Source organism: Rhipicephalus microplus, chromosome 7 (assembly GCF_043290135.1).
Source record: "Rhipicephalus microplus isolate Deutch F79 chromosome 7, USDA_Rmic, whole genome shotgun sequence".
Lineage (NCBI taxonomy): Eukaryota > Metazoa > Arthropoda > Arachnida > Ixodida > Ixodidae > Rhipicephalus > Rhipicephalus microplus.
Window position 1 is genome coordinate 35,520,787 of NC_134706.1, and position 16,604 is coordinate 35,537,390.

At 49.2% G+C, this 16,604-nt stretch overlaps 2 protein-coding genes across 2 annotated transcripts; both read right to left on the bottom strand.

The window, feature by feature from the left end:
* Positions 1–1,381: 1,381 nt before the first annotated feature.
* LOC142766899 (uncharacterized) lies at positions 1,382–12,134 on the bottom strand. The gene is made up of 2 exons (XM_075868105.1): positions 11,838–12,134; positions 1,382–1,759 (listed from the first exon to the last, which is right to left on the bottom strand). The coding sequence occupies exons 1-2, from the start codon at positions 12,105–12,107 to the stop codon at positions 1,451–1,453; spliced, it is 579 nt and encodes a 192-aa protein (XP_075724220.1). The 5' UTR covers positions 12,108–12,134; the 3' UTR covers positions 1,382–1,450.
* Positions 3,746–8,052, bottom strand: LOC142767147 (uncharacterized). Its single transcript, XM_075868365.1, has 4 exons — positions 8,017–8,052; positions 6,832–7,238; positions 5,194–5,541; positions 3,746–3,803 (listed from the first exon to the last, which is right to left on the bottom strand). The coding sequence occupies exons 1-4, from the start codon at positions 8,050–8,052 to the stop codon at positions 3,746–3,748; spliced, it is 849 nt and encodes a 282-aa protein (XP_075724480.1).
* Positions 12,135–16,604: the final 4,470 nt, after the last annotated feature.

Below are 16,604 nucleotides of genomic sequence, written 5' to 3' on the forward strand. Positions count from 1 at the left end.
TGGGTGACGCTAGCGGTCATCCTTTGTAGACTTTCAACATCAGGTCAAAACTATATTTACTTTGTTTTAATTCAAAAACACGCTCGTTTCTGCTGATGTGACAAACTGCGTGCTCATTTGCGCCACAATCAGAAAAAATTTTGCGGGTGGTAGATAGTCCCTTTATTGTTCTGTGGTTTTACGTGCCAATTAAACTCGCGATGTGGTTATATGTGACACGCAATAATGTACGGCTGCGACCACCTCCATTGAAGGGCGCTCAGCCCGACCAATATCAATGCCCTCACATTCGGCTCAACGGGCGAGAAACGTAGTCACCCAACTGAAAAGGTAAACCGCCAGCGCAATAGTTTTAGTATCAATAGTAGCAGCAGAATGTAGTATTGTGACCACACGCTCACAACTGTTGACAGGCGAAATTTCGCAGCACAAACACCACAGAAATCTTTTTACGCTTACAATTCGGTCTGCAGTTGACGCCGCGAAACCACGATATGGTTACGAGGCATGGTCTATTGTACAGGTCTCTAGGATAATCTTGAAGACCTCGGGTTATTTCATCTCCACCTTAAACGTAGTGACTGGGTGCTCTATACCCATTCAAATGCGTCCACTCTGGCTGGGAATCTAACTCACGACCACAAGCACTGTAGCACGACTCGTTAGCTGATAAATTACAGCGTCGAGCTGCAATGGGCACTGAAGATCTCCAATCCAATAACGCTTTTACTATACCGTCGCAATTGATAATCACAATGCGATGATTGTCCCCTCACTGTAAACTTTAGCAGACGACAAAGTCGCAAAAAATGGCTGGCGTCTCTCTATCCCAGGATGCCATGGACCCGAGGTGACAGGTTGGCCCTCTTCACCAGACGTCACCTGCCTTTAAGGCGTGAAGTTGTCAGTTGAGCCTCCACCCACTTTCATGGTGTGTAGATGTAGACACAGATCCTAAACATCTGTTTCGCACCCAGCACAGCGATATGTGACTTGCTGGGGTACGTCCACACTTCCATACCATATGGTAGAGTGTATCCCTTCCAGATCAGCATGTGTAGTTGTTTTGGCGCAGCGTAATTGTTTGTTAACAAATTGTACGCGGAGGTGGGCGAAGCCAAAAGCGCAGGTGCACTGGCGTCACTCGCCTTCGCTTGCTTCGCGCAAACGGAAGCTAGCAGACATAGCTTGTATTAGCGCGGAACACATGAAAAAAGGAAAAAGACAACACAGACGTAGAGAAAGGTAGGCGATACTTTCAGTGCCTACCTTTCTTGACGTCTGTGTCGTCTTTTCCCTTTTTTTCAGTTGTATTAGCGGAGCCCATAAGAAAAAAAGAGGAAAAGACGATGCAGACATCAAGAAGGGTAGGCGCTACAGTAATAACTATTCCCAGTAATAACTATTCCCAGTATCGTTTTGCACGATATATGGTGCACGGCGTTGTACGCTAAACGAAGCTCTTGCATTGGTGCCTCGATCGCATTTTGCTTCTCGGAGGGCACGCAAAGGCGTCGCTGAAGTCTTCCTTGTGTTTAAGGGGCTCGTTGCACAGCGCTGCGCCGTGTTGCGCCCCGCACTGCATGTAGCACAGCATCACGTAGAACAGCTGGCGTCCCGACAGAGGCACGTCGGGCAGCCTCTGTTCGTCGAAGGACGCCTCCGTCCTGAGCACCGCCAGCGCGACGTCTATTGCGGCACCGGACGCCATGTGAAGGCCCACTCTTCGCTCCCATTCGGCGTCGGTCTCCCTCGGTCGCTGAAACAAAGTGCGACCCATAATGGGACTGATCGTGCCGTAAGCTTATCTTTACATCGCAAGAAAATAGTAGGACGTCTGAAGCTTCGCCTTCAAGATTTGATAGAGATGGCATAATCTGGCCTGGTGCGAATTAGCTTCCGATGCTTCGATTCACGCCGCCCCGCCGCGGTGGTATATTGGCTAAGGTACTCGGCTGCTGACCCGCAGGTCGCGGGATCAAATCCCCGCTGTGGCGGCTGCATTTCCGATGGAAACGGAAATGTTGAAGGCCCGTGGGCTCAGATTTGGTTGCACGTTAAAGAACCCCAGGCGATCGACATTTCCGCAGCCCTCCGCTACGGCATCTCTCATAAATAAGGTGGTTTTGGGACGTGAAACCCCACATATCAATATCGGTTCATGCCTAAACCATGCCGTTAGGGAACGAACGACTGTGCGCGTAACACTGGTGATTTCATGGTACCACTGAATGCCTTCTGCAAGCGCACTTAGGGGGCCATTGGGCAAAATTTACTCCCGTTCCGAATCAGCAAAACGTGTCCGACGCGCGTCCGCAGGGCAACACGCGAATCCACGCAGCTGTTCACAATTGTTTATGGTTCTGCTGCCGGTTACAATTAAGTATGTCTGATCACTTTGTAATCGGTGGGCCATCAAAATACTGAATCGTTGCCCAGTTCACATCTTTCGCCGCCTGGCGCGAAGCGCTCGCGCCACGCTATACACGACGCGTTAAGGAGACTTATGCCGCTTAATAACATTCATATAGTGTTTCATTCCCAAACCACTTCGAACAAACATTGTCGCTCTGATAGATTGCCTGCGTGCCAACGCTGACGCCCTGGGTTCGATTCCCACTCAAGCCCAGAAATTTTGGTTATTCACTTTCTTGGAATATTTTCTCGCTTACAACCAACGACGCCGACACTGAATACCGAAGGTACACGCTATGCGTCTGTAAGGTATTACGTGCACAATTCTGATCCTGCATGTGGCTGATGACGATGACTTGTATAGCTAAGCACGTTGCAGTACGTGGGAAGCATAAAACCACACACTCGTTGCGTAATCAGCGTCACGTCATGAGTGGTTGTTATTTTACTCTTCTTCCTCGCTATACACCACAGATTGACGGCATTCCTTGCCCGATGTTGATTTATTTGATTGATCTGTGGGGTTTAACGTCCCAAAACCACCATACGATTGTGAGAGACGCCGTAGTAGTGGGCTCCGGAAATTTCGACCATTTGGGTCCTTGCCCGATGCGACGCCTGTATGGAGTACTTTTGCCAATAAGATTCAAGCACCAGCATCGGTGTAGGTCGAAAACTACTAGTATGCAGGTAGCACGTGTTCGAATCCTATTTGATGCTGCGTATACTTTTGCGACTGCTTTTCCATGTCTGTGTCTATCGATTAGTTTTTTTTTTATGTCTATCGGTTACGCCACCGACCGGGACTGGCCTTTAAGGACTACGCTAAAAAATACCAGGTTCCCAACATAGGTAGCGATATGCTATGCCTCTTCGTGTAACCTCAATTAAAGTCACGTCCAATTTCGTCTAATTTACTTAATCAAAATAAAAAACCACGTTTTAAAAAGCAACTCACTCGTTATTAAGCCACTGTGGAGAAGGTACACCAGCATATAAATACCATGACCTAGGTTTCTGTAGCGTGTACTCCATACTTGCCCGTTTTATCTAGGCCCTACAGATGTCGCCATTTATCCGAATGAAAAATTACCCCTACCATCGGCGGGATTCCAACCTTTGAATCACCAAACCCGATGTTCTGTGAATTGAATTACGACTGCGGGGGGGGGGGGGGTGCTCGCTTGTCTGCTTTGTAGAGTATTTATGTGTGCTTAGGCCTAATCCCCGGTAGTGTTAGCCAGTGCCCCTCGCTGCCCTGTTTCGTGGCAGAGGGAGAGAGAAAAGACTTCATTGAACACAATTGGCCGGCCATTTGGTCTCGGTGGCTTTAGGTGACGGCTCGAAGTCCCTGGACTGGGTTGGCATCCCCGCCCCGCCGGACGGCCCTGAGTTGGTCGTTCAGCAGTAAAAAAAAATCACGTATCCCTACGAAGTGAATCATGAAAAGTGGGCAACGCTGAGCGTATCGTATCGGTAAGTAACCACACGTTACCCGACTGTTGCCCCACATATTGTAAAGTTAGTGGCATTGAGTGTATATAGAGATAAAAATTTTAATTATTTTTCCCTTTGCTGTCGTCTTAGGCGATTCAAGAAGAATTTTAAAAATTGGCGCATTGGAGGATATGCCTCTAAAGTGAATCCAAGCACCGACCACCTTATACCGGTGGCGAGACATACCATTTCAATAAGGGTGATTTGTTGGGATAGAGTGCTCGAAATGTCCCATTGTGTTACGGGTTTCCCTGAAGAAATAAAGTATACATTTAAGGGCTCGTTTTCCTTGTTAGACACAATAATAATCAGATCTAACAGACATCAAGGCGCATTTTAGTAGCGATCACCTCATCAGTGCCCTTCTCTATGGTTTATTTTCGCCGGAAACAGCGATCTCTCACTTTACGCCCATGTCTAGGTTGAAGTCTATTGTGATACATTTCTTTGTGCCTCACATACGTTTCGACTATAGCAACGGTTAATACCGGGATCACTATGGAAGACAAGGCAAGGTCCTCAGGAGCTTGGAGCCGCTCGCTGGACTACACTTCCTTTTAAACTATAAAAACCATGAATTTAATCTGATATCTGATCCCTTTTACAACAAACAGCGTCCGCATATTTTATCCTCTTTAACCGTTTTCTTATTGAGTGACCTTTGCCGCAGAAATTTCCACTGTTTAAGTGTGGCATGTCAGCTGGTCAAGGGCCACTAAAATCCATCGCTTGCCGTTCGTTGATCGCGGAAAAGGACCGAGCAGGTCAGCACCAACGACCTCAAACAGGGAACCTGGGGAGCTATGGGGTGAGGACTCGCTTGCTGGATTCCGTGCTGACCAGTTGTGCCCTCGCGATCTCCGACGTCAGCGTATCTCTGACCTACTGGGCTGGCCCTACGTCATCTCCTGACGCCGATCTCCGACGACAGCGCAGCTCTGAGCTACTGGACTTGCCCTACGTCATCTCCTGACGCCGACACGAGCTCTCGCAAGTGGTGCCCTGTCCTTGGACTCCTGTGACCGTGTTTCCATCTTTTCTATCTCTCCTATCCCCTTGATATGTCCTCGCTCGCTGTCCCAGTGCATCTCTCTCTCTCTCTCTACACCTTTATTGCTATTCTTTTAATCCCTCATCACCCCCATCTCTCGTGAGCTACTGCTGAGGTGTCGCACTCTGATGCAGACAGTAACGGGGCTCATTTTTCTCTTCTTTTCCCTCTTATGGCCAAATCTCTCAGGAGCTTCGCCCATAGAGCTCGCTCGACTTACGTCTTCGTACATTGCCGCGTAGAAGCAGCTTCGGAAGATATCTAGGGAATCGGTGCTGTGGCCCTCGTGACGAAGGTCGACGTAGCTGAAAATGGTGGCCTTGGCCACTTCGACGCCGAACGTGCCCAGGCGCACCGGCGCTGGCGCGGACACGTGGTACACGGGTGGCGCTAGTACGGAAGGCTTGAGGGTGTAGTCTAGCCGGTCGGGATAGGCGAAGAACGCGTACAGTTGGTCCCGCAGCATCCACGTATGAATCTGCGTACCGATGGCGTCCGCGTCTGTCTGACGGAGGGCGTTAGCAGCGTCTCGCACGTTCCTCACGAAGCTCACCTCCATGTCCGGAAAACGGGAGAACCTGTGACCAGCAATCGAAGCACCGACAACTTCAGAAACAGTGTGAAAGGTACAGAATTGCTTCTATTTTTTTGGCACGCTGTTTCCACTATGGTGGTTCGGTGCCTACAGAACCGGAAATTTCTCGAAAGGATCGTACAGTGCAGACCGAATAACATGCTGCTCGTCATGCTTTTGTACCCCCCACCCCCTTCATGTAATACTCTGAAAAGGGCCTTTAAGGGTAAATAAATGATCATGATGATGATGATGATGACGACAGTGATTGATGACTTCGTAAGCCTTCAGTTCCTCAACAAAACGAAAACTGTTCATCGTTGTCAACACGAGGGACACTGAATATCATCACCTCTTGAAGGCGCCACCCATGACGGTGATCATGACATTACGGAAAATGAAAATTTCGTAGTTCACATGAGATAACGTCACGTTACGACGTCGTAGTCACGTCAGATCACCGCTTTGTGAAAGTTGGGTCGATCATGTGAGCAGTGCAAGACGAGGTGAGGTGAGAAAGGTTTGCAGCGCCTCGAATCCTGGAGGCATTGACACGACGACGTCGTTGCAGGTGATCGCGTGAGAATAAATCACGTGAACTCCATACGATGATCCCAATTTGTGCCAATTCATGAGTTAACACGAAATCAGGTGAGGTGCACACGAAGCTTTTAGTCGCATCGATACTGCAGGTACTGCAATTGTATATTAGGCACAGAGGGAGGTTGGGGAGGCGGGAATAAATCCCTTCTTAAGCAGACCGCATAGCGCAGACCCGAACGTAGAACAAGAATAGTCCTATTTTACAACACTCCCCCATCGCAGATAGTGCTGGTACGTACGCACAGGGCCTAGAACTGCAAAAAGAAGAGTATTACAGGCTGCAGAAAAAAATGCCGAAGTACCACGCGAGACCTACACCGCAATTGTAGGCCCTTTGATAATGAAGGCTCCTTGTGCATGCCCCATTATTGTCTTATTCTATGTAAGGTTCTGCGCTTTGTATTATACTTGAGCGAGCACCAATGAACACGGTCAAAACTTGTTCCTTTTAAGATCAATACATCCACAGGCGTGCACACGTGGTTAGGAAGGGAGGCGCAGAAACAGCTCCATACATTGACATGATAGAAAGGGGGAACTGCGACGAACCATCACCACCTCCCCCCCCCCCCTCGTGAAGAGGAACCCCGCTCCCGCGTATCAATGCATCCACTAAGATGACGAAGACGACGGTTACCGCTTTCGAGTTGTCTCGCGTCAATGCAGAGGGAATATGCGAGATCTTTCTAACCTGGCCTCGAGGTCATGCGCACTGGCGATGTTCATGATGCTGAAGACTACGTCCATCTCAAACCAAGGGTAGGTGGCCCTGTCGAGGCTCTGGTACACGGTGCGACGCACGGCCCTGGCGATGCGTGCAGCGTCGGCGCGCACCGGTTCTGTGTATACGCTCGCCACGAACGGCACGAACAGGGCCACTCCCATGGTCGCTAACGTGAAGGACAGGCACGCGCGCTGGTGTTGCGCCGCGACATGCTCACCGTAGCCGTGGTAGTTTGCGATCAGCTGTCTGTTGGCGAACCACGAGGTGAACTGGACACACAGCCAGCCGATGACGAGCTCTACGACGGTCTCCTTTTGCGCGATCAGCTGCAGCGCCACCAGGAAATACTCCCGGTGGCTCGTCGAGATCGTGATCTGGATGTGTAGCACACGAAAGAAGGGTCTTTGTTGCCTTTAGGTGAGTTGACTGTTGGACAATCCGCATGTGTTTAGAATAACTGGTTCATGATTTATAGTACTTGGTACTCTACTATGGGAGCGCACTAGTCTGTCCCGTTGGCCTAGTGCTTATAGCACTAGGCCCGTGAACTGTTAGATAAAGCCTCTCTGGCTGAAGCTGTTGCAGTAATGTGTGTTTAGAAAAAAGTTTTTAACGATTTAGAGTAAGAGCTACTCTACTATGGAAGAACATAAAGCCGTGCCGTAGGTCTTGGTTATGTAAAAAACGCCCACGCATATCCATGAAATAAATTCTGATGATGGTGCGAAGCAGTATGCATCAGATTAGGTATTATGGCCTTCTGTTTTGTTCTGGATAACAGCCTTTTATTTTGATATTGTTAAATTTGTGTTCTGTCATGTGATTTGAGTGATGAGTGTAAATGTCGATGTATTTGCGGGGTTATATTTTGTATGTTCCGGTTAACAGCCTTTTGAGAATTTTTTGTTCTTCACAGATGATCCGGTTTCTATGTTCGTTGTAGAGAGCCGGCGGTGGTTTATGGACGGAGGGACATTGTGCGGAGTTAAGGTACTTCGCTCCTAAATATTGGTCAGCTTCGCACAGCTGGCGCAAATCCCGAGAAAACAGGGAACCCAGTGGCATCCTTTTTATTTCCTCCTCCTCACCCTAGCTTACCTATACCCCTCCCATGCCACACTTCACTATGCAATGATACGCTGTGCCGCTCACTTCCTTCTTCCTCACTATCACATCAGTCCTCCTCATGCTCGGTTTTAATTAGCATTCTCGCGCAATAATATAGAAGGCTATGTTGTGATTTCTCTCTCTCTCTCTCTCTCTCTCTCTCTGTTTCTTCCTATCTCTTCCGCTGTCACAGCTAGGCTTAACTATTTCGTGCAAGATACACGCGCAGAAACAAACTGTCTATCAACTCCGGGATATGATGAGCAGCAGGCTACACTCCGCGAAAGCTGCCGAAAGAAATGTCGCGTTAAAATCTTTAAAGGTGAACGGCTGAACGTCTACACGAATAAAGTATAGCGAATCATGAAAATAAGTGTCCGTAGCATCAAATCGAAGTCTGCGTTCATCGTTAGCTCAAATACACAACGTATGCTACGCCGGTGAAGGGTTATAAAGTATATTGTTTTCAGTTGCTCGTGTCGCGTAGAAGCTACGACATTGTGTGCTGCAACTGGTGGACTGGACCTCCCTATAGGGAGGTCAGCCAAGGGGCTACCGGACATCTAGGAGCACAGCTACGTTTGCTTATAGTGTTTCAAATAAGTTGTATCCGTTAATCCATTGGTCTCTGCTCGCCTATATGCATGCGTGTTCGATGTGCACACGATGTTATCGGAGGGTGTCATTGTGGTGTGCAAGGTAATCATATGCAGACATTATGCAGGATAACATTTTAATTGCAGCATATCTGAATAGTAAAGCTACAAACGTATCACTACTTCCGGATAAGTGATAAGTGTAACTAAATAATCGCTATAACGGTAGTAAAGTTTCTAATTTGACAGCTTCTACTTTCGCTTGCTACATAGCTATTGAATACTAGATGAGAAGATGCACTTTGCCTCACGTGTGTAACGCCGCACGTACGTGCGTCCGTACGAACGTACCGCAACGCGTTCCCCTCACCGCAGAGGTTGTAGCGGTACCAAGTACAGGTCCCGTCACAGCTGCGTGTTACCGTCACGCTCCCCTCGCAGGTGCGCCGTGACATCACTCTCTCCCTCCCCCGCAGCACGCTCGCCTCAGCACCCGAAACTGCAGCTAGCTGCCGTCTCCTCCACCCGCAACACCCTTCAATCTCGCTTCACCCTCTCCACCTCTTTCAAAGCTCGACCGAACGTCCAATAAAAAAAATTGCCCGCAGCTTCCCTCGGGGGAACACTGAGGAGGATGCGGAGCATATAATTGGTTAACGGGGTGTTAAAGTGCGACTTACTTGGGTCGATGGCTAAATTGGTTAACGTGGTTGTGAAATGGGGTGTTAAATTGCGACTTACTTGGGTCGATGGCTAAATTGGTTAACGTGGTTGTAGGAGGGGGTGTTAAATGAGTGAACACGTACACACGTATGCGAAAGGGCGGCGCTGGTCGAAGGGACGTCGATCATTGTGTTTGTGGATTCGTTGGAATTCATTTCACCGCGACCTTGGACGTCGACGCGCCGTACAAACCAACCGACGAGCGGCAACTGAGCGAGCGAGCGCCGACCTTGAGTATATATACAGCTCGACGGCGCATGCACTGTCAGCTGTTGAATGTTCTCGAAGCGCGACGCCACATGCGCGTCCACTGGAGAATCCGGAGAATTGTAGATGTCGAACGCGGTGTGTAGAGGAGGAAGGGTGCACAAATGGTGGAGGAGTGAAGCACGCGCGGTGTGTAGAGGAGGAAGGGATGCACAGATGGTGGAAGAGTGGGCGACGGCGCGACGGCGCATGCGCGCGCGTCAGCTGTCGAATGTTCGAGAAGCGGTGCGGACGGCGCGGACGGCGCACTACAAGGCGCGAGTATAAGATGCTCCGCATCTAAAAAAACACTCTTTCGGTTCATTTATCTGCGATGAAACGTACACGAAACCCAACCCACCTCCCGTGTCCTTGAGTTTTAAAAAAACGCTCACCAAGTAAAGGCAAAAACTCACAAACGCGAAAATTCATGCGACAGCGAGGAGCGACGCAACGTAGATTGCCTTCGCGCGAACAGTCGCTAGAGCAGACAAACCTCATTCACGCGATGGCTTCGGCGAGTGAATTCAACCTTTGCTTGCACGAGGCCGTCTACTCGTACCAAGAAAATCGCGTAGTGAGCGGTATGCAATTTAAAAATAAGATATATTGTGGCGTAATAGAACGGAAAGTGTTTATTATTGCCTTGCAGCCCTTTTTTATGTGCACGTGCACAAACATTACGTTATTTCTTCGTTGTGCACGCGTGACTCGAGTGGAGAGGTGAGTGAGAGGGGGTGGCGATTTCGCAGCACATGAAGAGAACCGGCAGTACGTCAGTCATGTACATCCTGTCCCGGTGCTTTGAGCACAGCACTTCCGGGCGATGGGCGACGGTTTCCAAATCTGGAGAACCGAGTGATCGCGCGAAAACTACCACGCGACACGTCGCGCGAACGCCCTGTTTCGTCGCTCACAGCAACGCTCGTCGCTGTCGCGTGCATTTTCGCGTTTGTGAGGTTTGGCCTTAAACGCTACACCGTGTTTCGCTTCAAACCGTCCTTCTAGCGCCCTTGTCGACGCCCTTTTCAGCCGGGTGAACGCCATGCACACCACTGCTCCTTCGCATTCAATACAGCCCTTCTAAAAACTTGCCCGCAGCTTCCCTCGGGGGAACACGGAGGAGGATGCGGACCATATAATTGGTTAACGGGGTGTTAAAGTGCGACTTACTTGGGTCGATGGCTGAATTGGTTAACGTGGTTGTGAAATGGGGTGTTAAATTGCGACTTACTTGGGTCGATGGCTAAATTGGTTAACGTGGTTGTAGGAGGGGGTGTTAAATGAGTGAACACGTACACACGTATGCGAAAGGGCGGCGCTGGTCGAAGGGACGTCGATCATTGTGTTTGTGGATTCGTTGGAATTCATTTCACCGCGACCTTGGACGTCGACGCGCCGTACAAACCAACCGACGAGCGGCAACTGAGCGAGCGAGCGCCGACCTTGAGTATATTATATACAGCACGGCGGCGCATGCACTGTCAGCTGTTGAATGTTCTCGAAGCGCGACGCCACATGCGCGTCCACTAGAGAATCAGGAGAATTGTAGATGTCGAACGTGGGGTGTAGAGGAGGAAGGGTGCACAGATGGTGGAGGAGTGAAGCGCGCGCGGTGTGTAGAGGAGGAAGGGATGCACAGATGGTGGAAGAGTGGGCGACGGCGCGAAGGCGCATGCGCGCGCGTCAGCTGTCGAATGTTCGAGAAGCGGTGCGGACGGCGTGGACGGCGCGGACGGCGCACTACAAGGCGCGAGTATAAGATGCTTCCGCATCTAAAACGACAGCAACACTGGGCGGTGGCGTCCATGGTAAAGGAAGAAACTACCACAAAAGCGTGCATCCAACGGGCTCCGTTCTTTTATATTCCGCCTTCGTTATGGCAGCGACATCCCACGCAATTCTACGCTGAAGTTGTAGCTGCGGTCACAGGAACGCTCTGTCGTCGACTTGATTATGTAAAACTCAACTAGCCTGTCTGCATTTAGAGGCAGAAGGAAAAACATATCAATGTCTCACCCGGCCGTGGGGAAAACAGTCGCATGGAACGCCGCTTGCATAACGAAGGCTGAATAGAAAAGAACCCGTAGCCCAGCGGACGCACGCTTTTCGTGGTAGTTTCTTCCTTTACCACGGAAGCCACCGCCCAGTGTTGCCATCGTTATTGCAAGGGGTCTATCAGGGTTTCCTTTGGGGAGTTCGTCCATGCATTTTTTCGGGGACAAGCGCTCACTGCAGGTTAGTTGTAAGTATTTCTTTTAAAGGTGCAGCGCGCCCCTCAGTGTAAACATGTCCCCGCACCTCTTCGCTTCCGGTGAGGTCGTAGTGCCTCGCGATGGTAGTCGTCCACCGTTCCCACGTTCCGGATGTGTCGTAGGGGCTTCTTTCGAACACGTACGCTCGGGGCGCCACGCTATACATCTGGAGAAGTGGTTCCAAGACTTCGGCCTCGAACCCAAGCATATCTTCGAAGGTGACGCCGTCTGTTACGCCGGCACCGTAGTGCGTGTACAGCGTCTCGAAGTAGTGTCGGTGGGCCGGCGACCCCGGCACGAGCCTTAGAACCGTCATCTTGAAGAGGTCGAGGCCTCGAGTAGGTTTCACAATGATCTATAAAATCAGAGAGAAAATGGATGCTTGGTCGACGAGGTACGATGGAGTAGAAATAAGAACAGCCCAAAATACAAAGCACTAGTATAGGCACCCGGAAAGGCAGTTTACGAGATCTGATTGTAGCGGCAAAACACACAGCCTAGCGAGTAGGCGCAGCAAAAGCGAGCCTTCCAATGCGTACCCTAGTGAGTATACGCAGCAAAACCGAACTTGCACGTGCATATAATTTTGTTTTTTAGTTGCGAGCAAGGGATTCACGGCTGATTAAGCGCCCAGGAAGCGTTCTTTGAAAACGTGCCAGAAAGGGCACTGACACTTCAGCGTGTCACTGTGTTGAGTGAGCGTTCCATTCTCTTAGTATCCCTGGTGGTCGGTACCAACAATGCTGAGGCGGCCCAATGAGCTTCGTCACGACCTCTCGTCTACTGTCGGGTGCCTATGAGAAGCTCACGAAGTCGCTTATGCATTCACATGAAGGGCAGGTTTGACCATATTGACCTGACGAGCGCAGTGCACACACAGGGCGTTCATGACCACGTCTGCAAAGTTTTCCAAACCTACGCGCCGCGTAAATAGATCAAATTTCAAGTTTAACGCTGCGCACCCCCATACGAAAAGGAGACGTACAGGACGGGATGCAGGTCCGTCCTCTATGTAGATGTATCTTATCTGACGTCGCCAACCGTAGCCGTAACACCTCGATGATTATTTGGCACATGCGCATTTTTTTTTCAATTTGTTGCTCGAATAAATGACTAAAGCTTGAGAGCAATATTAAAGCACACGTACGAAACATGTGCGTTTTTTAAAATTTTGACTGCGAATCACAGCGAGGCTATTCTGCCCCCGCTTCGCATGCGTTAATAATCAGGTGCTTTGCGCATCGTGGAGAGGCAACCCCATAAAATGAAAGTATACGTTTTCTACCGCGTTCCAGCACTCGTCAGGCTCATCTATTTTCCCACGTTTATTTATATGTTCAAGCATGCAGCCCTGGCTGATAATACCGCTATTTTCACGTCCATACAAGTGTGACACCTTACATGTTAGGATTGAAAGCCAAGCGATCGGTGAGGACACAGCCGGCTTAATTCGTATAGAGATGATGCGCGACGCTGGGAACGCCACCTCAATAAGCTTCACGCCACAGCACCGCTCGCGTCTCGGGGACTCGGGCTGGTTCGGGCACAGTATACCTTATTTGAACATGGCGTGCCCATGCGTATGAGCCATACGATTCTCCCGCTCAAGTGCCGAAAAAGGCAGCGAAGGGATTTGGCTTGCGAAGACTACACAGGGCAAACAGCAATGGCTTCAAGCGTACATGGTTTCATCATACATGGTTTCGCGGCGCTTCAAAACACTGGCTTTCTCAGCTTCTAATGAAAGAGATGGAAAAATTCTTGTGGCAGTTTACCTGGTACGCCGAACCTTCATTCCCCCCAGCGATAAGCTGGACAGGACGCAGGCGAACTGCAGATGTGCACGTACCCTAAGCTCTCACTGTGTAGCAGACTACCTGAATGCACATCCTACATATATATGAAAGGTCCGGTGTATGGACGTCGCCACATTAACCCCCAAGCTCTGGCAATGTATGAGAAACTGGGAAGTTGCTAAACTCCGGAACCCTTCCACAGCGGTGGGCCGCTGCCTTGCGCAGCCCCAACAACCAGCCTAGAGCTTTCAAACAGGCACTAAGCAGGTCCTTTAAGTTCGCCCACCACCAATGACACCGGAATGTCTGCGAAACGAGCTCTGTAACGCTATCGCGTTAGATATGTTACGTGCTACGGGACACCAGCTGTCTATACAAGAATGATCGTCCCTAGACGTCTTCGCGGCGAGCAGCGCCAGCTAATCACCATAGGCAGAAGCGCACAGATATACACGATATTATAACCAGAGGACGACCTTTGCCTGCTGAAAGGCAGGGCCTTCCAGCAGGCACTGAGTCTTCGCATGCAAGGTCTCGAAGTCTCCACGTGGGATATACCTAACCCCTGGTCGGCTAAAGTTGTGCCAGACTGCCAATAAAGCTGTTAGCAGCCGAGACAATGCTCTTTATAATGGGCAACAACTTCCAAAAAAAAGCAGCGATGGCGTAGTGGTTAGAGCATCCGCCTTGCATGCAAGAGGTCCGTGGTTCAAATCCCGGTACCGCGCAGTTCCCAACCGGATTAAAAAAAAATCCGCGTGTTGATGGAACTGCATTAAGAGGCCTGGGGTGCGGCCTCACCGGCAAACACCGCCGAGAACGCACTCTCTCACCAGAGAAGCATTGGCCACCCTGGTGCAGTATCTGGCCACTACCTCCCACATGCTTACGTCAAATACCTCACGGCCCTCAGTCCCCAGCAGCTGCGAAGCAACTGACCACGGCGGTGGTCAGATCTGCAACGCAGCAGAGGGTGCTAAGAATCTCTGGATCCGGACAGGCCGCCATTGGAACCTGAACTTGGCAACGTTTACTGCTAGAACCTTATCTAGTGAGGGAAGTCTAGCTGTACTATTCGAGGAGCTAGAGAGTGTTAAATGGGATATAATAGGGCTCAGTGAGGTTAGGAGGACAGATGAGGCCTATACGGTGCTACAGAATGGGCACGTCCTTGGCTACAGGGGCTTGGCAGACAGAAGAGAACTGGGAGTGGGCTTCCTAATTCACAGAAACATAGCTGCCAACATAGAGGAATACTTTAGCATTAATGAAAGGGTGGTAGGTATCGTAATTAAACTGAATAAAAGATACAAAATGAAGGTAGTACAGGCTTACGCGCCTACATCCAGCCATGATGACGCTTCAGTTGAAAGCTTCTATGAAGACGTGGAATCGGCAATGAGTAAGGTAAAAACACAGTACACTATAGTGATGGGCGACTTTAATGCAAAGGTAGGGAAGAAGCAGGCTGGAGACCAGGCAGTAGGAGATTATGGCATCGGTACTAGAAACGCCAGAGGAGAGCTACTAGTAAAATTCGCAGAACGCAATAATTTACGGATTTTGAATACCTTCTACCGAAAACGAGAAAACCGCAAGTGGACATGGAGGAGCCCTAATGACGAAAATAAGAACGAAATAGGCTTTATAATGAGTGCACACCCTGGAATCGTGCAGGATGTGGAAGTGATTGGCAAGGTACGATGCAGTGACCATAGAATGGTTCGGTCTCGAATTCGCCTAGACTTGAAGAAGGAACGGCAGATACTGATACGCAAGAAGCCAATCAATCAGCTAGCACTGAAAGGGAAAGTACAGGAATTCAGAGTGTCGCTGCAGAACAGGTACTCGGCTCTTAGTGAGGAAACCAACCTTAGTGTAGATACAATGAATGATAATCTGACGAGTATCGTTACGGAGTGTGCAGTGCAAGTTGGAGGCAAGGTAGTTAGACAGGACACTGGCAAGCTTTTTCAGGAAACGAAGAACCTAACTAAGAAGCGTCAAATCATGAAAGTGTCAAGTACAACAGACAAAATAGAACTGGCAGAGCTTTCGAAGTTGATTATTAGACGTAAGGTATGCGATGTAAGAAGGTATAACATGGAGAGAATTGAACACGCTCTGAAAAACGGAGGAAGTGTCAAAGCATTGAAGAGGAGACTTGGGATAGGCAAATGTCGGATGTATGCACTAAGGGACAAAAAAGGCAAAATAACTACCATTATGGATAGGATAGTTAAAATAGCGGAGGAGTTTACAGAGATCTGTACAGTAGCCGAGACAACCACGACCTTAATACTATAAGAACTAGCAGTAACCCAGATTACACCCCACCAGTAATGATAGAAGAAGTCAGAAAAGCTTTGGAGAGCATGCAAAGGGGCAAAGCTGCTGGTGAGGATCAGGTAACATCAGACCTGCTGAAAGATGGAGGACAGATTGTGTTAGAAAAACTAGCCACCCTGTTTACGAGGTGTCTCCTGACGGGAAGGGTACCAGAGTCTTGGAAGAATGCTAATATCATCTTAATACATAAGAAAGGAGATGACAAGGACTTGAAGAATTATAGGCCGATCAGCTTGCTCTCTGTAGTATACAAGCTATTTACAAAGGTAATTGCTAGCAGAGTAAAGAAAACATTAGAATTCAATCAACCAAAGGAACAAGCAGGATTTCGAACAGGCTACTCAACAATTGACCACATTCATACTATCAATCAGGTAATAGAGAAATGGTCAGAGTATAACCAACCACTATACATAGCCTTCATAGATTACGAGAAGGCGTTTGATTCAGTAGAAATATCAGCCGTCATGCAAACACTGCGGAATCAGGGCGTAGATGAAGTATATATAAACATTCTGGAAGAAATCTACAGGGGATCAACTGCTACCATAATGCTGCATAAAGAAAGCAACAGAATACCAATCAAGAAGGGTGTAAGGCAGGGGGACACAATTTCCCCAATGCTATTTACCGCGTGCTTACAGGAGGTTTTCAGAAGCCTAGAATGG